Here is a 23,410-nt window from a genome sequence, read left to right on the forward strand (position 1 = left end):
ATACAATATGTATACAGTACATACTTTCCCAAAATTTTATTTTACTGCTCAGTGATACAATAAAATAATAATACAACATTTTCATGTGACCTAAATTTATGTTCATTCCTGTACAAAACAAAACTAGGTATATAAACATTTCACATTCTATTTAGCCTTTGATATTTTTGTGAGCTTTGATTTTCTTTATTTAGTTATTGCATTCTTCCCATAACAGATTTAAAGAGACTGTCCTTTTCGAAAAACCCTCCGTGTATACATTCTATATATAATATAAATTTTAATACATCTTTTAGAAAAATCACATACATACTAGTTTAGTTCAAAAAGGAACTTGCTGAACATACAGTCTTAGACTGCTGAAAGATCAACCTTCTCTTTCCTTTCTCTATTTTAAATTAATCTTATAAACGCAAATCTCTTCTTATCGATATCTGTGGCGGGGCACTTCATTCTTCTTTCCCAGAATCCTCATGAGCTCCATAGACATAAAGTAGGGCTTCTCAGGTGATCCATCATTCCGCTCTGTATCCTCAAGGAAACACAGGAAGAGTGTGTCCACAGCCATGGAATACACTGAGAAGAATATGGATGCAATGAGGTAGCTCCCAACTGCTACAATAATTACGGGGACGAATGTATAATTAAGATCGAGTGTACTGTGCGGACTCTTGAGGAAGTAGTGCGTTGCTACTCCCATTCCTGCCGCAATCAGTACTTTGGCCATAAAGAAGAGGAAATCTGTGACCTTGTCCAGCGTTATCACACGCAAGAAATTCCTCATGAGCAAATTGAAAGCATCCCGGGCACTTGAACAGAAATTCTTCCCATGAATTGCGCACATGATGTAGGCATTTCTGTATTGAAAAAAAAAAGATAATTTATTATTCGAAACGTCTAAATCACTATCATTTTTATAAAGGAAAAGATCTGAAAAATATCTCACCTGTTCAAGAACTTGAGGAACTTTTCCAAGCACCAGAAGAAACATTTGCAGCAGCATAAAATTGCTCTTGTAACTTCATTATCGAATTTTTTGAGTTTGTGATCGATATATTCCAGAATACATCGAATAATCCGACAAATTGTAATGATAAGTGATCCAAATGCTAGTGTTCCTAGGTGGTATCGTATTGTCCGTCCCATGGAGATTGTTACGTTGAAAAAGGGAACATCAGACTTGTGGAAAGTCCAGTACCACGTTGAAAAGGCCGATGCAAGAACCATTTCATTGAAGGCTGATACGAAGAAGAGTAACCAGAAGAATCCCACAACATTGACCCCATGGAAGTACCCAACAATTTTTGGGCTATCAATGTACTGAAAATGGCATGATGCTGTGCGACATTGACCGTTTCTCTGCTGAAAGAATGAGCCGGTAATAGGTTCCCGGCAATGCTGTTGGAATAAGTCAGGGGTGCAATGATGACCATTTTGATAAATTCCTTCAGGTGGTCCTGTACAAACGCATCCATCTGGATTTGTTTCATTGAGTCCCACAACACGGTAAACGGGATCTCCAACAGATGCCAAGTAGAGACCTACTGCAACCGAAAAAGCAATCACGAGCAGGTAAAGTGTCCAAGGAAACAGTGGGAAAAATATTGTTGATGTCGTTGAGCTTACTGCCCTAGAAATTAGTAAAGAAAATCACAATTTAGTCAATCTAAATCCAAAATTATCAATTTTAGTTTTAACGTACTTGCTTCCCTCTTTAACAAGTGCAATTGCAATCACGATTCTCTTTCGTAGTACCACAACCAGTAACAATATAATCAAAAGAATTATAGATACGCCAATGAGAATGTACAGCCAAGTATTTTTGTTGTCCAAGTAAGATTTGATTAGTGCATTAATATTTGTTCCAGGAGCACTGGTGTATACGGGATTGTCTTTTAATTCAATGTACATTGTACTGCTGTAGTAAATAACTGAAAAAAAAATACAATTGAAAATTCAAGATATTCATTGATCCAAATCTGGGGTATATGAAGATCAGTTGACTTACTGTATCCAAGAATTCCAATAACACCGAATATTGTTAACCAAATCACGGGAGCGGCAACCCATCTCATTATTACAATGAAAAGCAACGAAACTATCATTGTAATGCCCAGAGAAATTAGGATTGTCAACCATGAATCCATAACATCTTCAACCACCATCTGACCAACCTGCAATGATTGAGGTAATTAGTAAAATGATAAAAAAAAATTATTTCAGGACTACTTTACAATTCCTCTTTGGTGTGGTGAGTATTTTAAATTAAAATTTATAAATTCATGATGCATATTTAAAAAGAAATAAAAAGAATAATAAATAAAAATATAAATAAGAAAGAGGTCAGTTTTGTGGGATAGCTCTCACTCGCATTAGAGAAGATGTGAATTTTATAGAGTAGAATTAATTTTTATTGAGAAGATTTTCTGGATAAGATACTCATCATAATCTAATTTCCAATTTTAAGTTATTTTTAGAATATTTGTCAATAAATCTAAAATAAATTCTTGAAGTAGTTAATGTAAAGTAATTACTGAATACTAGAATTAGTAAAATTAGTTTACAACTTTAACTAAAAAATAACATGCTTTACCGACTTAACTACAACCTAAAACCTAAAACCCAAGCATACAATGTGAATTGCAATTCTTTGCATGCATTTGCATATAGATTTAACATAAAATCCATTTTATTTAAGAGAAAATTAAGAAATGGGATGAAAATCAAGATCGTTTGACAATTTCTGATCAATTCAAAGAGCGTTGGAATCTTTTAACACTAAATCTCAATGTTGTTTGAAAACTCTGTTAAAAACTGGAAAAGAAGAATTGAACTCTTGATTTTTATAAAATATTTTAGAATGATAGACTAACCACTTATATTCATCCGTATTTGAGACGTATTTTTTTCAAAAACAAAAAAAAATATCAAAAACGAAAATTTTAGGTTTTAGAACGGTTCTTAAAAGAATTGACGGAACTTAAAAATCTAAAAGGTCCTCAAATATTTTCGAGTGAGAACTATATTGAGAATCTTCAAATATCTTAACATGAAAATGGTAAATAATGTAGGTATGCAGAGAATATCTTACCCCATTGATGGTAGCAAGGATTTTAATATGATCCACAGCTTGTATGAGATTTTGCAATTCAAGTGCAATTGTTTCTAAAATTTGCCTAGCACTTTCAAAATCAAATGGAATGCACCGACCATAAACTATAATAAAGGAAAGAAGAATAATGCTTAACTAAGAAAAAGCAGTGAAGAAATAAATTTTAAAAAAACAACCAAGTTTGTAAAAAGAAATAACAAAAGAAAACACTTAAACCATGCCTCAAGATACCGTGAAATAGTTAACAAATAAATAAACAAATAAAATGATATGTTGTATACAAGCAGTAATAGATTTGTGAAAAAAAATTAAAGTTAGTGTGTTAAAGTGAATGCCATTTATGAATAATGGATAAGTGGCAAGTGTAAGAGGAAAATGATAACTGTTTAGCACCTGATAGGCTTCCGTTTGATTGGTAATGTGAGCCAGGGTGTTTCCCATAAAACGGGCTAAATATGTGTCGGTCTTTTTAACTTTATCGAAGATAATCTCACGGCCGATCCTGCGATTTTCCTCGCACTTTTGAACGGCGGGCTCATTCACAGCCACAGGTGGCAATCGTTCTCGATTATTTGGCTCTTGTTGCCTCTGATAGCCAAGCATAGTGAATATCGATGAACTAGCTGAATCAATACCATTCCTAAAACTGTCCAAATGGGACTTGGGGATCCTGGGACAACTAGTTGTTAGCAGATCGGAGATGCATCGATTGAGGACTACACAATGCAAAAGAAACTAATTATGAAACCCAGAACAATCACAAATGACAAACAATAACAAAAATAAGCATTAAATATTTATAAAATACTAAAGCAATGTCTCAAGTTTGATTTTTTAGAACTAAAACAAGCACAATTTATTTTAGCTGGAAGTTTAATGACTGTGTATTCCGAGCGTAATCAAAATCACAGATAAAATAATAATTTTAAGCTCACGCAGCGTGTTGCTCGTATATTCAAGTAAATTGTTTTTTTTTAAATCAATCTGAAAACTTTAAAAATGAAAAATACATTAAAAGAGATAAAATTAGCACAATAGTGACGTCGTTTTTGCATTTTTGGGAAAAATTTGAGTTGCTTTTCCCAGCCGATCCCAGCGGAAAATGGAAAGTCTCTTAAGCAATTTTAAATTCCTTTTTTACCACACAAAATACAAAAGGTAAATTTCTTAAAAAAAAATCTCTTTTCTTTAATATACGAAAGCACAAGATAACTTTTAAATAATGAATCTTAATGTTTCACACTCTCTTAAGCACAAAACACTCAAAATAGACAAATAAAATTGCAAATATTAGAAGGTAGTGAATATTAAAATAAGGCTTACATGGAACACTCTGAAGATACCACCGAGCACATCGATTGTTATCTACATATTCTTTGGCTATTGCATACGATGTGATATCATTTTTATTGACGGTGGCATCACAGATTAGAAGATTCCTCAGATTATCAATTGATTCACTCTCAGATACCATGTCGAAGAGAAAAGAGCTCTCTGGACATTTTTCCACGCAAACCTGTGGTGTGGGACATCCATTGATTGGTGTCGTAATATCCACGCACCGTGAGAGATCAAAGAAAAAGAGATAGGGCTTATTGAGCACATTACTGTCAACCCCACAGCGATTATTCTGGGAGTCAGTTGGCATAAGGAGACGTGCTAAATCACCATTTTTATATGCTGAAAAAATTTAAAGGTAAATAGAAAAGTTCTTAATTTTAAGGATCTTAACATTCTAATACTCACCGTACGCAGCAACTATACCCCATCCAATGAGGAAGAGCATAAATAGGAGCAAACATATTATATCAGTGCATGAGCGACTCTTCAGTGGTCCTTTGAAATTTGGGTCATATTTCATAGGCTCGCCTGCAAAAAAATAAAATGAACAGTGATAAATTAATTAAAGAGTTTTTAAAAATATTCTTATGGTTAAACAATAATCATACAAAAATCACTCACTATACAATAGTGTATCACTCTCTTCTCTAACTCTATCATCTTCTTCAGTGTTGCGCCCATTGCGCTTTATTGGCGCCTCTTCGGCACAACAGGAACAACACCCCATTTTTCCAATTCAAGTAAACTGAATCTGCTATTTAATAATTCAAGTTTCTCCAACAATAAATTTATAAATTCTAGAAAATGTTTATGACATACTACATTTACAATATTGTTGCTTTCACTTAATGACTTTAATTGCAATGATATTCACTTAATGAACTTTTCATTATAAAGTCACTTTTCGATAAATTATTTGCTATCTATAAAATGGCCACGCACATATGCATTGTCAAGCATTTTTCTTATTATCAGCAAAAGAACGTTATGCATACTATGTGGTTAAAACCACTAAAAAAGCACTTTTTGACATTCTTTAAAAGAAATTATTGGAGGTCATAACTGTCGACGTAAATAATTGATGTTATTAAATTCACGTGATAACTTTTACTCGCATTAATATTTCCAAAAACAACCACTTCTGCGGCGGAACTTTTAATCATACAACATATTTTTTTATAAAGAAAATATAATAAACTAATACTTTATTATTATTTAGAGTATTTCTTGTACAATATATAATGCACAACGTTCTTTCGCGGAATCACTTTTATCTCTTTTAGACAACGCATGCGTAAAACTTGTGAAATTAGATAAAATGAGTGATCTAGCAATGTTTGTGTAACACAAGCAACACTATCAAGTAATTTTCTTATTTGTGTTCATTTTATTTCTTATCTTGCGCATAGCTGTGAGTCATTAGTAATTCCCTTTTAAAAGATAGTATTTCCATTGCTGTAATTGAATGCGATTCTTCATCGCCACAATCAGATTAAATTTCAAGAGTGCCTGACAGGCGTGAGTAACATGTTGATTGCAAGGAAAATTGTAAAAATTTGTTTATTTTTCTTATTTTCCGAAACAGACTTGTATATAAAATAATTAAATAAATATTGCAGTCCCTGATATTTAATATGGAACATAAGGCATGGACAGTCTCTCGATCTATGTTCTGTTGTTGCTTTACTTAGGGAAAACGGGGAAAACTAATAATTAGTTTAATATAAAAGCTCTTCTACTGATAAAATATCAATTTCCCGATCGAACTGATCAACGTGATCTATTTGCACGTTGTGTTAGAGTTAAACGTGTTTTGCCGAGCTGTATTAGTACCGATGATCTCTTGAATGCGATCTTTGTGTTCTATCTATTTTTATTTTTAAAAAAAATCTAATAAAAATCATTTATTTGCAGCACTTTAGTTGAGACTTGCGAAGCGTTTGAACTTGATGAGAGAAAGCGTTGGATTTTTTTCTCACGAGAGAACTCTCTGTTTCACTGTCTACCATCGCCATAAACCTACGCCAGTTTTCACTTTTTGTAAAAAAAAAAACTTAATAGAATCACATAAAAATAAAATGAAATTATTACCCTACAATATTCTCACAAATTATGGACTTTGCATTATCCCACCGGGAAATGCGATTTTCCTAATCTTTTTTTCCGAAATCAGTCCCCCTTCTATTACCCAGTAAAACATCTAGGTCCACAGTGGATCCACAATGCGGAACTACAAATGCACCACCGTGGATCCAGATCCTGGAGAAATTTTTTTTTGGGTTTTCTTGCTTTTTACATATTTTTTGACTTATAAATGTATTTAAAAATGCTAAATAAGCATTTAGTAAATAAGTGAAAGTCTTAGAAATTCATAAAAATCAATTTATTTTTATTATTCATTTACATTAAAAATTTACATTACTTTTATACATAAAAATACATGTTATATATAATTTCAGCTTCAAATTTTTAAAAATTTACATTTTCTAAATTTTTGACTATTATTCACAACATTTTTTATTAATTAGTCCTTTTTTTTTCTTAGCAAATTAATTAAATATTCTTATAGGATTATTTTCTTCTTGAAGATACTTTAAAATTCTCTTACATAGAAAAAACATTTTTTTAAGAATTAATTTTAATTAAAAAAAATCCTTTTTTTTTTAAAAATTATTAAATATTCTTATAGGATTCTTTTCTTCTTCAAGATACTTTAAAATTTTTTTACATTGAAAAAAAAAATCATTTTAATTCAAGAGTTACCTAATATATAAAAAAGAGATCCTTTTTCGCAACAAATTAATACATTAATTATTCTTAAAAGATTCATTTCTTTCACGTTCAAATAACCCAAAAGTTCTTAAGAAGAAAATAAATCATTTTTAATATAAGAATTCTTTAAAAGGAAAAAGATCTTTCTTAACAAATTAATTCAAGAATTCTATCTCCTTCAAATAACCCAAAAGTTCTTTATAAGAAAAAGATCTTTCTTAACAAATTAATTTAAGAATTCTTTCCCCTTCAAATAACCCAAAAGTTCTTTATAAGAAAAAGATTTTTCTTAACAAATTAATTTAAGAATTCTTTCCCCTTCAAATAACCCAAGAGTTCTTAAGAAGAAAATGAATCATTTTTAATACAAGAATTCTTTAAAAGGAAAAAGATCTTTCTTAACAAATTAATTTAAGAATTCTTTCCCCTTCAAATAATCCGAAAGTTCTTAAGAAAGAAAATGAATCATTTTTAATACAAGAATTCTTTAAAAAGAAAAAGATCTTTCTTAACAAATTAATTTAAGAATTCTTTCCCCTTCAAATAATCCGAAAGTTCTTAAGAAGAAAATGAATCATTTTTAATACAAGAATTCTTTAAAAGGAAAAAGATCTTTCTTAACAAATTAATTCAAGAATTCTATCTCCTTCAAATAATCCGAAAGTTCTTAAGAAGAAAATGAATCATTTTTAATACAAGAATTCTTTAAAAGGAAAAAGATCTTTCTTAACAAATTAATTCAAGAATTCTATCTCCTTCAAATAACCCAAAAGTTCTTTATAAGAAAAAGATCTTTCTTAACAAATTAATTTAAGAATTCTTTCCCCTTCAAATAACCCAAAAGTTCTTTATAAGAAAAAGATTTTTCTTAACAAATTAATTTAAGAATTCTTTCCCCTTCAAATAACCCAAAAGTTCTTTATAAGAAAAAGATCTTTCTTAACAAATTAATTTAAGAATTCTTTCCCCTTCAAATAACCCAAGAGTTCTTAAGAAGAAAATGAATCATTTTTAATACAAGAATTCTTTAAAAAGAAAAAGATCTTTCTTAACAAATTAATTTAAGAATTCTTTCCCCTTCAAATAATCCGAAAGTTCTTAAGAAGAAAATGAATCATTTTTAATACAAGAATTCTTTAAAAGGAAAAAGATCTTTCTTAACAAATTAATTCAAGAATTCTATCTCCTTCAAATAACCCAAAAGTTCTTTATAAGAAAAAGATCTTTCTTTCTTAACGAATTAACTCAAGAATTTTTTCTCCTTCAAATAACCCAAAAGTTCTTAAGAAGAAAATGAATCATTTTTAATACAAGAATTCTTAAAAAAGAAAAAGATCTTTCTTAACAAATTAATTTAAGAATTCTTTCTCCTTCAAATAACCCAAAAGTTCTTAAGAAGAAAATGAATCATTTTTAATACAAGAATTCTTTAAAAAGAAAAATATCTTTCTTAACAAATTAATTTAAGAATTCTTTCTCCTTCAAATAACCCAAAAGTTCTTCATAAGAAAAAGATCTTTCTTAACAAATTAATTTAAGAATTCTTTCTCCTTCAAATAACCCAAAAGTTCTTTATAAGAAAAAGATCTTTCTTAACAAATTAATTCAAGAATACTTTAAAAAGAAAAATATCTTTCTTAACAAATTAATTTAAGAATTCTTTAAAAAGAAAAAGATCTTTCTTAACAAATTAATTCAAGAATTCTTTAAAAAGAAAAATATCTTAACAAATTAATTTAAGAATTCTATCTCCTTCAAATAACCCAAAAGTTCTTAAGAAGAAAATGAATCATTTTTAATACAAGAATTCTTTAAAAGGAAAAAGATCTTTCTTTCTTAACGAATTAACTCAAGAATTTTTTCTCCTTCAAAATACTCAAAAGTTCTTAAGAAGAAAATGAATCATTTTTAATACAGGAATTCTTTAAAAGGAAAAAGATCTTTCTTAACAAATTAATTTAAGAATTCTTTCCCCTTCAAATAACCCAAAAGTTCTTAAGAAGAAAATGAATCATTTTTAATACAAGAATTCTTTAAAAGGAAAAAGATCTTTCTTAACAAATTAATTCAAGAATTCTATCTCCTTCAAATAACCCAAAAGTTCTTTATAAGAAAAAGATCTTTCTTAACAAATTAATTTAAGAATTCTTTCCCCTTCAAATAACCCAAAAGTTCTTTATAAGAAAAAGATCTTTCTTAACAAATTAATTTAAGAATTCTTTCCCCTTCAAATAACCCAAGAGTTCTTAAGAAGAAAATGAATCATTTTTAATACAAGAATTCTTTAAAAAGAAAAAGATCTTTCTTAACAAATTAATTTAAGAATTCTTTCCCCTTCAAATAATCCGAAAGTTCTTAAGAAAGAAAATGAATCATTTTTAATACAAGAATTCTTTAAAAAGAAAAAGATCTTTCTTAACAAATTAATTTAAGAATTCTTTCCCCTTCAAATAATCCGAAAGTTCTTAAGAAGAAAATGAATCATTTTTAATACAAGAATTCTTTAAAAGGAAAAAGATCTTTCTTAACAAATTTATTTAAGAATTCTTTTCCCTTCAAATAACCCAAAAGTTCTTTATAAGAAAAAGATCTTTCTTTCTTAACGAATTAACTCAAGAATTTTTTCTCCTTCAAATAACCCAAAAGTTCTTAAGAAGAAAATGAATCATTTTTAATACAAGAATTCTTAAAAAAGAAAAAGATCTTTCTTAACAAATTAATTTAAGAATTCTTTCTCCTTCAAATAACCCAAAAGTTCTTAAGAAGAAAATGAATCATTTTTAATACAAGAATTCTTTAAAAAGAAAAAGATCTTTCTTAACAAATTAATTCAAGAATTCTTTAAAAAGAAAAATATCTTTCTTAACAAATTAATTTAAGAATTCTTTCTCCTTCAAATAACCCAAAAGTTCTTCATAAGAAAAAGATCTTTCTTAACAAATTAATTTAAGAATTCTTTCTCCTTCAAATAACCCAAAAGTTCTTTATAAGAAAAAGATCTTTCTTAACAAATTAATTCAAGAATACTTTAAAAAGAAAAATATCTTTCTTAACAAATTAATTTAAGAATTCTTTAAAAAGAAAAAGATCTTTCTTAACAAATTAATTCAAGAATTCTTTAAAAAGAAAAATATCTTAACAAATTAATTTAAGAATTCTATCTCCTTCAAATAACCCAAAAGTTCTTAAGAAGAAAATGAATCATTTTTAATACAAGAATTCTTTAAAAGGAAAAAGATCTTTTTTTCTTAACGAATTAACTCAAGAATTTTTTCTCCTTCAAAATACTCAAAAGTTCTTAAGAAGAAAATGAATCATTTTTAATACAAGAATTCTTTAAAAGGAAAAAGATCTTTCTTAACAAATTTATTTAAGAATTCTTTTCCCTTCAAATAACCCAAAAGTTCTTTATAAGAAAAAGATCTTTCTTTCTTAACGAATTAACTCAAGAATTTTTTCTCCTTCAAAATACTCAAAAGTTCTTAAGAAGAAAATGAATCATTTTTAATACAAGAATTCTTTAAAAGGAAAAAGATCTTTCTTAACAAATTAATTTAAGAATTCTTTAAAAAGAAAAAGATCTTTCTTAACAAATTAATTCAAGAATTCTTTAAAAAGAAAAAGATCTTTCTTAACAAATTAATTCAAGAATTCTTTAAAAAGAAAAATATCTTAACAAATTAATTTAAGAATTCTATCTCCTTCAAATAACCCAAAAGTTCTTAAGAAGAAAATGAATCATTTTTAATACAAGAATTCTTTAAAAGGAAAAAGATCTTTTTTTCTTAACGAATTAACTCAAGAATTTTTTCTCCTTCAAAATACTCAAAAGTTCTTAAGAAGAAAATGAATCATTTTTAATACAAGAATTCTTTAAAAGGAAAAAGATCTTTCTTAACAAATTTATTTAAGAATTCTATTCCCTTCAAATAACCCAAAAGTTCTTTATAAGAAAAAGATCTTTCTTTCTTAACGAATTAACTCAAGAATTTTTTCTCCTTCAAAATACTCAAAAGTTCTTAAGAAGAAAATGAATCATTTTTAATACAAGAATTCTTTAAAAGGAAAAAGATCTTTCTTAACAAATTAATTCAAGAATACTTTAAAAAGAAAAATATCTTTCTTAACAAATTAATTTAAGAATTCTTTAAAAAGAAAAAGATCTTTCTTAACAAATTAATTCAAGAATTCTTTAAAAAGAAAAATATCTTAACAAATTAATTTAAGAATTCTATCTCCTTCAAATAACCCAAAAGTTCTTAAGAAGAAAATGAATCATGTTTAATACAAGAATTCTTTAAAAGGAAAAAGATCTTTTTTTCTTAACGAATTAACTCAAGAATTTTTTCTCCTTCAAAATACTCAAAAGTTCTTAAGAAGAAAATGAATCATTTTTAACACAAGAATTCTTTAAAAGGAAAAAGATCTTTCTTAACAAATTTATTTAAGAATTCTTTTCCCTTCAAATAACCCAAAAGTTCTTTATAAGAAAAAGATCTTTCTTTCTTAACGAATTAACTCAAGAATTTTTTCTCCTTCAAAATACTCAAAAGTTCTTAAGAAGAAAATGAATCATTTTTAATACAAGAATTCTTTAAAAAGAAAAAGATCTTTCTTAACAAATTAATTTAAGAATTCTTTAAAAAGAAAAAGATCTTTCTTAACAAATTAATTCAAGAATTCTTTAAAAAGAAAAATATCTTTCTTAACAAATTAATTTAAGAATTCTTTCTCCTTCAAATAACCCAAAAGTTCTTCATAAGAAAAAGATCTTTCTTAACAAATTAATTTAAGAATTCTTTCTCCTTCAAATAACCCAAAAGTTCTTTATAAGAAAAAGATCTTTCTTAACAAATTAATTCAAGAATACTTTAAAAAGAAAAATATCTTTCTTAACAAATTAATTTAAGAATTCTTTAAAAAGAAAAAGATCTTTCTTAACAAATTAATTCAAGAATTCTTTAAAAAGAAAAATATCTTAACAAATTAATTTAAGAATTCTATCTCCTTCAAATAACCCAAAAGTTCTTAAGAAGAAAATGAATCATTTTTAATACAAGAATTCTTTAAAAGGAAAAAGATCTTTTTTTCTTAACGAATTAACTCAAGAATTTTTTCTCCTTCAAAATACTCAAAAGTTCTTAAGAAGAAAATGAATCATTTTTAATACAAGAATTCTTTAAAAGGAAAAAGATCTTTCTTAACAAATTTATTTAAGAATTCTTTTCCCTTCAAATAACCCAAAAGTTCTTTATAAGAAAAAGATCTTTCTTTCTTAACGAATTAACTCAAGAATTTTTTCTCCTTCAAAATACTCAAAAGTTCTTAAGAAGAAAATGAATCATTTTTAATACAAGAATTCTTTAAAAGGAAAAAGATCTTTCTTAACAAATTAATTTAAGAATTCTTTCCCCTTCAAATAACACAAAAGTTCTTAAGAAGAAAATGAATCATGTTTAATACAAGAATTCTTTAAAAGGAAAAAGATCTTTTTTTCTTAACGAATTAACTCAAGAATTTTTTCTCCTTCAAAATACTCAAAAGTTCTTAAGAAGAAAATGAATCATTTTTAATACAAGAATTCTTTAAAAGGAAAAAGATCTTTCTTAACAAATTAATTTAAGAATTCTTTAAAAAGAAAAAGATCTTTCTTAACAAATTAATTCAAGAATTCTTTAAAAAGAAAAAGATCTTTCTTAACAAATTAATTCAAGAATTCTTTAAAAAGAAAAATATCTTAACAAATTAATTTAAGAATTCTATCTCCTTCAAATAACCCAAAAGTTCTTAAGAAGAAAATGAATCATGTTTAATACAAGAATTCTTTAAAAGGAAAAAGATCTTTTTTTCTTAACGAATTAACTCAAGAATTTTTTCTCCTTCAAAATACTCAAAAGTTCTTAAGAAGAAAATGAATCATTTTTAACACAAGAATTCTTTAAAAGGAAAAAGATCTTTCTTAACAAATTTATTTAAGAATTCTTTTCCCTTCAAATAACCCAAAAGTTCTTTATAAGAAAAAGATCTTTCTTTCTTAACGAATTAACTCAAGAATTTTTTCTCCTTCAAAATACTCAAAAGTTCTTAAGAAGAAAATGAATCATTTTTAATACAAGAATTCTTTAAAAAGAAAAATATCTTTCTTAACAATTTAATTTAAGAATTCTTTAAAAAGAAAAAGATCTTTCTTAACAAATTAATTCAAGAATTCTTTAAAAAGAAAAATATCTTTCTTAACAAATTAATTTAAGAATTCTTTCTCCTTCAAATAACCCAAAAGTTCTTCATAAGAAAAAGATCTTTCTTAACAAATTAATTTAAGAATTCTTTCTCCTTCAAATAACCCAAAAGTTCTTTATAAGAAAAAGATCTTTCTTAACAAATTAATTCAAGAATACTTTAAAAAGAAAAATATCTTTCTTAACAAATTAATTTAAGAATTCTTTAAAAAGAAAAAGATCTTTCTTAACAAATTAATTCAAGAATTCTTTAAAAAGAAAAATATCTTAACAAATTAATTTAAGAATTCTATCTCCTTCAAATAACCCAAAAGTTCTTAAGAAGAAAATGAATCATTTTTAATACAAGAATTCTTTAAAAGGAAAAAGATCTTTTTTTCTTAACGAATTAACTCAAGAATTTTTTCTCCTTCAAAATACTCAAAAGTTCTTAAGAAGAAAATGAATCATTTTTAATACAAGAATTCTTTAAAAGGAAAAAGATCTTTCTTAACAAATTTATTTAAGAATTCTTTTCCCTTCAAATAACCCAAAAGTTCTTTATAAGAAAAAGATCTTTCTTTCTTAACGAATTAACTCAAGAATTTTTTCTCCTTCAAAATACTCAAAAGTTCTTAAGAAGAAAATGAATCATTTTTAATACAAAAGTTCTTTATAAGAAAAAGATCTTTCTTAACAAATTAATTTAAGAATTCTTTCTCCTTCAAATAACCCAAAAGTTCTTTATAAGAAAAAGATCTTTCTTAACAAATTTATTTAAGAATTCTTTAAAAAGAAAAAGATCTTTCTTAACAAATTAATTTAAGAATTCTTTCTCCTTCAAATAACCCAAAAGTTCTTTATAAGAAAAAGATCTTTCTTAACAAATTAATTCAAGAATTCTTTAAAAAGAAAAATATCTTAACAAATTAATTTAAGAATTCTTTAAAAAGAAAAATATCTTTCTTAACAATTTAATTTAAGAATTCTTTAAAAAGAAAAAGATCTTTCTTAACAAATTAATTCAAGAATTCTTTAAAAAGAAAAATATCGTTCTTAACAAATTAATTTAAGAATTTTTTCTCCTTCAAATAACCCAAAAGTTCTTTATAAGAAAAAGATCTTTCTTAACAAATTAATTTAAGAATTCTTTCTCCTTCAAATAACCCAAAAGTTCTTTATAAGAAAAAGATCTTTCTTAACAAATTAATTCAAGAATTCTTTAAAAAGAAAAATATCTTTCTTAACAAATTAATTTAAGAATTCTATCTCCTTCAAATAACCCAAAAGTTCTTAAGAAGAAAATGAATCATGTTTAATACAAGAATTCTTTAAAAGGAAAAAGATCTTTTTTTCTTAACGAATTAACTCAAGAATTTTTTCTCCTTCAAAATACTCAAAAGTTCTTAAGAAGAAAATGAATCATTTTTAACACAAGAATTCTTTAAAAGGAAAAAGATCTTTCTTAACAAATTTATTTAAGAATTCTTTTCCCTTCAAATAACCCAAAAGTTCTTTATAAGAAAAAGATCTTTCTTTCTTAACGAATTAACTCAAGAATTTTTTCTCCTTCAAAATACTCAAAAGTTCTTAAGAAGAAAATGAATCATTTTTAATACAAGAATTCTTTAAAAAGAAAAATATCTTTCTTAACAATTTAATTTAAGAATTCTTTAAAAAGAAAAAGATCTTTCTTAACAAATTAATTCAAGAATTCTTTAAAAAGAAAAATATCTTTCTTAACAAATTAATTTAAGAATTCTTTCTCCTTCAAATAACCCAAAAGTTCTTCATAAGAAAAAGATCTTTCTTAACAAATTAATTTAAGAATTCTTTCTCCTTCAAATAACCCAAAAGTTCTTTATAAGAAAAAGATCTTTCTTAACAAATTAATTCAAGAATACTTTAAAAAGAAAAATATCTTTCTTAACAAATTAATTTAAGAATTCTTTAAAAAGAAAAAGATCTTTCTTAACAAATTAATTCAAGAATTCTTTAAAAAGAAAAATATCTTAACAAATTAATTTAAGAATTCTATCTCCTTCAAATAACCCAAAAGTTCTTAAGAAGAAAATGAATCATTTTTAATACAAGAATTCTTTAAAAGGAAAAAGATCTTTTTTTCTTAACGAATTAACTCAAGAATTTTTTCTCCTTCAAAATACTCAAAAGTTCTTAAGAAGAAAATGAATCATTTTTAATACAAGAATTCTTTAAAAGGAAAAAGATCTTTCTTAACAAATTTATTTAAGAATTCTTTTCCCTTCAAATAACCCAAAAGTTCTTTATAAGAAAAAGATCTTTCTTTCTTAACGAATTAACTCAAGAATTTTTTCTCCTTCAAAATACTCAAAAGTTCTTAAGAAGAAAATGAATCATTTTTAATACAAAAGTTCTTTATAAGAAAAAGATCTTTCTTAACAAATTAATTTAAGAATTCTTTCTCCTTCAAATAACCCAAAAGTTCTTTATAAGAAAAAGATCTTTCTTAACAAATTTATTTAAGAATTCTTTAAAAAGAAAAAGATCTTTCTTAACAAATTAATTTAAGAATTCTTTCTCCTTCAAATAACCCAAAAGTTCTTTATAAGAAAAAGATCTTTCTTAACAAATTAATTCAAGAATTCTTTAAAAAGAAAAATATCTTAACAAATTAATTTAAGAATTCTTTAAAAAGAAAAATATCTTTCTTAACAATTTAATTTAAGAATTCTTTAAAAAGAAAAAGATCTTTCTTAACAAATTAATTCAAGAATTCTTTAAAAAGAAAAATATCGTTCTTAACAAATTAATTTAAGAATTTTTTCTCCTTCAAATAACCCAAAAGTTCTTTATAAGAAAAAGATCTTTCTTAACAAATTAATTTAAGAATTCTTTCTCCTTCAAATAACCCAAAAGTTCTTTATAAGAAAAAGATCTTTCTTAACAAATTAATTCAAGAATTCTTTAAAAAGAAAAATATCTTTCTTAACAAATTAATTTAAGAATTCTATCTCCTTCAAATAACCCAAAAGTTCTTAAGAAGAAAATGAATCATTTTTAATACATGAATTCTTTAAAAGGAAAAAGATCTTTCTTAACAATTTAATTTAAGAATTCTTTAAAAAGAAAAAGATCTTTCTTAACAAATTAATTCAAGAATTCTTTAAAAAGAAAAATATCGTTCTTAACAAATTAATTTAAGAATTCTTTCTCCTTCAAATAACCCAAAAGTTCTTTATAAGAAAAAGATCTTTCTTAACAAATTAATTTAAGAATTCTTTCTCCTTCAAATAACCCAAAAGTTCTTTATAAGAAAAAGATCTTTCTTAACAAATTTATTTAAGAATTCTTTAAAAAGAAAAAGATCTTTCTTAACAAATTAATTTAAGAATTCTTTCTCCTTCAAATAACCCAAAAGTTCTTTATAAGAAAAAGATCTTTCTTAACAAATTTATTTAAGAATTCTTTAAAAAGAAAAAGATCTTTCTTAACAAATTAATTTAAGAATTCTTTCTCCTTCAAATAACCCAAAAGTTCTTTATAAGAAAAAGATCTTTCTTAACAAATTAATTCAAGAATTCTTTAAAAAGAAAAATATCTTAACAAATTAATTTAAGAATTCTTTAAAAAGAAAAATATCTTTCTTAACAATTTAATTTAAGAATTCTTTAAAAAGAAAAAGATCTTTCTTAACAAATTAATTCAAGAATTCTTTAAAAAGAAAAATATCGTTCTTAACAAATTAATTTAAGAATTTTTTCTCCTTCAAATAACCCAAAAGTTCTTTATAAGAAAAAGATCTTTCTTAACAAATTAATTTAAGAATTCTTTCCCCTTCAAATAACCCAAAAGTTCTTTATAAGAAAAAGATCTTTCTTAACAAATTAATTCAAGAATTCTTTAAAAAGAAAAATATCTTTCTTAACAAATTAATTTAAGAATTCGATCTCCTTCAAATAACCCAAAAGTTCTTTATAAGAAAAAGATCTTTCTTAACAAATTTATTTAAGAATTCTTTAAAAAGAAAAAGATCTTTCTTAACAAATTAATTTAAGAATTCTTTCCCCTTCAAATAACCCGAGTTCTTAAGAAGAAAATGAATCATTTTTAATACAAGAATTCTTTAAAAAGAAAAAGATCTTTCTTAACAAATTAATTTAAGAATTCTTTCTCCTTCAAATAACCCAAAAGTTCTTAAGAAGAAAATAAATCATTTTTAATACAAGAATTCTTTAAAAGGAAAAAGATCTTTCTTCACAAATTAATTCAAGAATTTTTCTTCGTTCAAAATACTCAAAAGTTCTTAAGAAGAAAAAGAAACATTTTTAATTCAAAAATTTTTTAAAGAAAACGATTCTTATTTTTAACAAATTAATTAATTAAATATTTTTAAAAGATCCTTTTCTGTTAATTAATTTTTTTACCCCTGGTGCGACCACCCTGATGATTGTTGCCATGTTATTCTGATGGTTTTCACCATTGTGATGTTGCTGATTGTTTCACTGGTTTCATTGGTCCTTCTTGTCATCCTCCTTGAGTTCCCGTAGCCCCGGAACGGTCACTTTGATTCCATCGCGTTTGTCCTTCCCCCAGATGTCCTGCAACTTTGTCATGTCGAAGCCCTGTTCCGCCAGGAAACGTTGAAAGGTGACACTCCTCACATGATAGTATAGAGAATAGTCCTGACGTAATCGACAACAATCCTTAGAGAAGAAATTGTCCAAAATTGTTTGCTGCTCACCCAATTCCTGGAGGTTCTCCTCAATTCTCGTCGCCATGCCCGTGAGAACACGATGAAAGACAACTGTTCGCTCCTTCTCTGTTCCTTCACAACTGGCATAATAGGCAGTTTGGCTTCTTCTTTCTGCATCTTAGGTACAAAGAGCGTTCAACAACCTCCTGAGCAGCTTCCTTCACCTTATTACGCTCTTCTTCTTCCTCAACTAGCTGCTTCTATTGCTCTGGCTTTTGCTTTTAAACGTTCTGCTTTTGTAATTCTCCTGAACAGCTGCTTCCGGTTGCTGCACCGCAGCACAGCTTTAAGATCTTCCTTCTTCACCTCAACAGTAGCTGGAGGGCGACATATTCAGGATTTGTCTTCATCACTTTGTACGGAAGAAGTCGATGGTGATTGCGCGCAGCTAATGCCGCCGCCTGTCTGCCGGATTGAGATTCATGTACGGCATTACGCTTGTAATCTGCATCCACATAGACGAAAATCAAAGACATCACCCAAAAATAGAAAAAAAATCGAAGTTTTCGTTACAAAACTAATTATTTGTTAAAAATAATGCAATGAAAAGCTTAAAAATTTAGGGGAAATGTTGCTTGATAAAACTTACATGATATTTAGTATTTTCCGGAGTACTTTTGTGTTGTTTTACAGTCCGGGACGTCCGGGACGTCCGGGAAGAAAAAAAAACATAACCTAAAAATATGTGAAAAAAATATTAGGATTTTCATGAAAATACCTTGGATACTTGTTTATCCTCCACCACGCAATCATTCTATCACCTTTTATACACAAGATAATAGAAGAAAAACATACTTACAATGCTTTTTTCCACCAAAAATTGAGAATTTCCATCACAGCGATTGCAGCGTCCCACCATTTTTGCACTTTTTTCCACAAACACTAGCGCCGCGCAGATATTTGGCGGAAACACTAAAAAAATTTCCGAGGGATACTCAAAGTGGCCAAGAGATGAAAGTTCTGTGACCAGATTTGAAATCTCTTGGCCATTCTGGCATGAGAAAATGAAGGAAGCAATGTTTCCGGAAAGATTTTGGCATTAAAAAGTGGAGGAAGCAATGTTTCCGGGAAGATTTCGTAACTTTTTTCACAGATACCCAAAGTGGCCAGGAGATGAAAGTTCTGTGACCAGATCTGAAATCTCTTGGCCGCTTTGGCATAAAAAAGTGGAGGAAGCAATGTTTCCGGGAAGATTTCGAAACTTTTTCCACAGATACCCAGAATGGCCAGGAGATGAAAGTTCTGTGACCAGATCTGAAATCTCTTGGCCGCTTTGGCATAAAAAAGTGGAGGAAGCAATGTTTCCGGGAAGATTTCGAAACTTTTTCCACAGATACCCAGAATGGCCAGGAGATGAAAGTTCTGTGACCAGATCTGAAATCTCTTGGCCGCTTTGGCATAAAAAAGTGGAGGAAGCAATGTTTCCGGGAAGATTTCGAAACTTTTTCCACAGATACCCAGAATGGCCAGGAGATGAAAGTTCTGTGACCAGATCTGAAATCTCTTGGCCGCTTTGGCATAAAAAAGTGGAGGAAGCAATGTTTCCGGGAAGATTTCGAAACTTTTTCCACAGATACCCAGAATGGCCAGGAGATGAAAGTTCTGTGACCAGATCTGAAATCTCTTGGCCGCTTTGGCATAAAAAAGTGGAGGAAGCAATGTTTCCGGGAAGATTTCGAAACTTTTTCCACAGATACCCAGAATGGCCAGGAGATGAAAGTTCTGTGACCAGATCTGAAATCTCTTGGCCACTTTGGCATCAAAAAGTGGCGGAAGCAATGTTCCCGGAAAGATTTTTTCAAAGATTCCCACGGATACCCAGAATAGCTAGGAGATGAAAGTTCTCTGATCAGATTTCCAATCTCTTGGCCACTTTGGCATTAACAAGTAGAGGAAGCAATGTTTCCGGGAAGATTTCAAAACTTTTCCCACGGACACCCAAAATTTTTTGGCCAAATTATTAAAAAAAAAGTGCAGATCCTAGTCAGACTGTGGAGTTACAGTGGATCTAGGATGTGCACTTTTGAATCCAGGATCTGGATCCACGGTGATGCATTTGTAGTTCCGCATTCTGTATTCACGGTGGACTTTGGAAATAAGACTACTGTGGATATACTGTGCACCCACTGTAGAGGTACTGCACAAAATACGTCCACTGTGCAGCTACAGTGGACGCACTCCACACCCTGGAGTACTTGTGGACTCCACAGCCCACTTTACTGGGTAGATGTATGAAATGAATTGCTTTTAGACCTATTAGAAGATATTACGATGATACTTGATAAGGATATGTACCACGAAACTTTTACACAATAAAATATAATTTCCCTAATGTAATGTAATATGCGTAATATGATGAAAAATATGAGCACAAAGACCTCTCTCTCTCTAAGCGTGGTGTCTTTTGGTGAAACCTTGAGCAAAACTGACCTGAAGAGAAAAAAATTTCCTCATAATGACCACATGTAATAATGTGAAATTTCGTCATTAGAGCTTACATCATATGTCCGAATGTCTTTGTTTTTCCCTAATAATAAATTCTCTCACTCTCTGTCTCTCTAAAATCAACGTGAAGAACACATCTTTGAAATGTTTCCCAACATATTGAGATAATAATTATAAACATTTCAGTCTTTAAATTAAATTTAATATATCGACATACTCTATTGATATAGGTACCAGTATGTATTTTTAGAATAATAGAGGCAATGATTTTTTTCTTTATTTAAAATTATTGTATATTTAATTAAAATTTGATAACCACCCACATAAAATTTTTCATCTAAATTGATAAGAATACAAAAAAGCTAAAAAAAAATGATTTTATACTATCACATTTTTTTTTATATTGGTGAATCACTTACACAGATCATCAAAAACGTATTATAAGTGCTTCGTCACCATGAATATTATTATGTATTCATAAAAAATAATAAAATATGTATTAGAATAGAATAAGAAAGAGCTTACCGTAGTCTTTTGCAAGAACGGCACGTTCATCATTCCGTGGTGAAGGCATTTGTCCTCTATTTTTTTTCTACAAAACACAAAACAAAATTAATTAGTTTCAATTGTAATCAACAGTGTCAAGAACATGTTTAGTTAATGAGGAAAAAACACATTTTAACGTCATAATAAATACAGTCAAAAATTTCTCAACCATTAAATTCAATTGTGTGGTCTATCTGGTCGAATAAGAAAATCCCGACATTGTCAGACCTCTAAGTCTGCTAGATAGGCCGGATGTGTACACTTGACTGACAATATAGTCTCTCTTTGTACACTTATTCAAGCAAAAAAAAAAAAACGACGCTTTTTATCATTAGTGAGTATTTTCAATTAGCTGCTTGATAAGAATATGTGGGAAGTGTTGAATTACTCATTTTGTAATGATAGCTACTTCGAAGGTTTAAGGCAAATCTATATAGAATATTAATTTTATAACATATCAAAAAAATGTTATATATCCACATAAACTCGATTTTCATCACTTTTTAATTTTTTTTATGGATTTCTTCTCAACCTTCACAAACATCATTAATGCACAAAAGTTCATTCACTGTCTGATCTCTCACAAAGAATGAAAGCTATCATCCTTCTAAACTAGAAGCTTTTTTGACTGTTAGTTTAACACTTTTCCTTATGAATTAAAGACTATCATTAAAATAAAAAAAAGAAATGGAGAATTTCACAAAATAATTACCTAATATAATTTACGCACTTTTAGAACACCCTTTTCTCTGATGATGTTTTCACAAATTTCACTCATCCAAATTGGAATGAAATAAAATCGAGCACTTGGAAGAAATAGAGTATGAGATAGCACTGCATATTAAATAAAAGGGTATTTAAAGATGCTAATATTCTAAATTAAACTATAATGTATATTATATATAGGTATGGGAATCTTGGATTAATACCAAGATAAATAGAAATAATTTTGTAAGACCGTGAGACTCTAAACTAAATCCGCGATGAAATGAATGCTATGCGCGTGGCATCAGCTGATCGTCCCCACTCCTGTCTGGGTTGGGTAGTAAAGCATTGCACAGCCTTCCCACGAATGCTCGCATTGTGCGCATCAGAAAACTTTATGTTGATGTAGTTGTATTTGGGAAATACCATGGGCGAATGAACTACCACCTCTTGGAATAAAGGAATTTCCTAAAATTTCACGGACGATTCTCATCAAATTTTCACGTGCTTTTACTATTTACTACAACAAAAGCTTCTTTAATCGAAGTTCCCTGAGAGAGACACAATAAAAAGCTTTTACCACAATACATAATACCTACTGGATGTTGAGTGAAAATCAAATGAAGAAACTCGTCATATTATTAACTCAACGTTGAGCACCTTTACATCCACTTTCATTGTCCACTGAATTATCTCTGTGTGATATTATGCTCCTTTAAAATATTTCACTAAAACGACCACTCTGCATGTGCTTTTTAACTATTAATAAAGTGAATGACAAGAGGACACAGACCCGCTTTACTCATAGTAACTCACAATAATACTGGCTGCCTATGGGTTTTTAGAAAGTATACGTAGAGTGTGCTTCGGCTGCGCCCCAGTGGGTTATAATGCCATCTTACTCATATTACAGAAATTTCCTATAAGTCTGAAAGAGAATATCGTGAAAAAGCATTAATTGGAGTCTAGAGCGGAACATTTTTATGCCAATTAGTTTGTTTTATATATATTTGTATTGAACAAAAAGAACACAACAAACACAATTTATATTGTTTTACTCACTTGATCAGAGAAATAATTTATTTTCTCAATTTATTAGATATATAGATATATATGTAAATGTATATACAAGATTTAATTTATCAACTTTAGCTACAATTTAGTCTTCATACACAGTTTCCATTTTTTTATTCTCTTTATTATGCCTCCGTCAAAAAAGGCTAAAATATACAAATTCCGAGCTAATCTGGCATTCAAAATTCTATCAGTATTTTGTAATATCTTCTTTATTACACAAAGACAAACCCTTCAATTAATTTTTGTTTTTACATATTTTTCTATGCAGCATATCAAACGTTTTTCTTTTATCTCCTACACATTATATACTTTTGCGCACAAAGAAATGATTACTTTTGTATAACTTTTTTTTTTTAATGTCTTTTCGTGTTTTTTTATTATATAAAAGAAAATGTGAGCAAATATTAGGTATAATTAGAGAAATTATTTTTTTTTAAAGAAAATATATTGAACGCGATC

General features: G+C 27.8%; 3 protein-coding genes and 1 long non-coding RNA gene across 11 annotated transcripts in view; 2 read left to right on the forward strand and 2 right to left on the reverse strand.

Moving 5' to 3' along the window:
• The window catches only part of LOC129797484 (protocadherin-23), a 953,251-nt gene that overhangs the window by 776,291 nt on the left and 153,550 nt on the right, over positions 1–23,410 (forward strand). The gene's annotated exons all lie outside the window — the stretch shown is intronic.
• Positions 1–23,410, forward strand: part of LOC129797474 (probable cationic amino acid transporter) — a 261,906-nt gene that overhangs the window by 84,946 nt on the left and 153,550 nt on the right. The window lies entirely within an intron of this gene.
• Positions 13–22,694, reverse strand: LOC129797486 (choline transporter-like 2). Of its 5 annotated transcripts, none has more exons than XM_055840125.1 (9): positions 22,470–22,694; positions 21,149–21,215; positions 4,859–4,981; positions 4,436–4,792; positions 3,092–3,216; positions 2,009–2,174; positions 1,703–1,931; positions 947–1,630; positions 13–857 (listed from the first exon to the last, which is right to left on the reverse strand). In XM_055840125.1, the coding sequence occupies exons 2-9, from the start codon at positions 21,195–21,197 to the stop codon at positions 425–427; spliced, it is 2,166 nt and encodes a 721-aa protein (XP_055696100.1). In that variant the 5' UTR covers positions 21,198–21,215; positions 22,470–22,694; the 3' UTR covers positions 13–424. The 5 variants fall into 5 exon arrangements, with proteins under 5 accessions (XP_055696100.1, XP_055696102.1, XP_055696101.1 ...); XM_055840127.1 differs by having other exon boundaries at positions 22,474–22,654; XM_055840126.1 differs by lacking the exon at positions 22,470–22,694 and adding an exon at positions 21,882–22,158.
• LOC129797805 (uncharacterized) lies at positions 17,375–21,136 on the reverse strand. The gene is made up of 3 exons (XR_008751352.1): positions 18,978–21,136; positions 18,768–18,853; positions 17,375–18,623 (listed from the first exon to the last, which is right to left on the reverse strand). It is a non-coding gene; the product is annotated as an uncharacterized LOC129797805 (long non-coding RNA).

Source organism: Lutzomyia longipalpis, chromosome 1, assembly GCF_024334085.1.
Source record: "Lutzomyia longipalpis isolate SR_M1_2022 chromosome 1, ASM2433408v1".
Taxonomy (NCBI): Eukaryota; Metazoa; Arthropoda; class Insecta; order Diptera; family Psychodidae; genus Lutzomyia; species Lutzomyia longipalpis.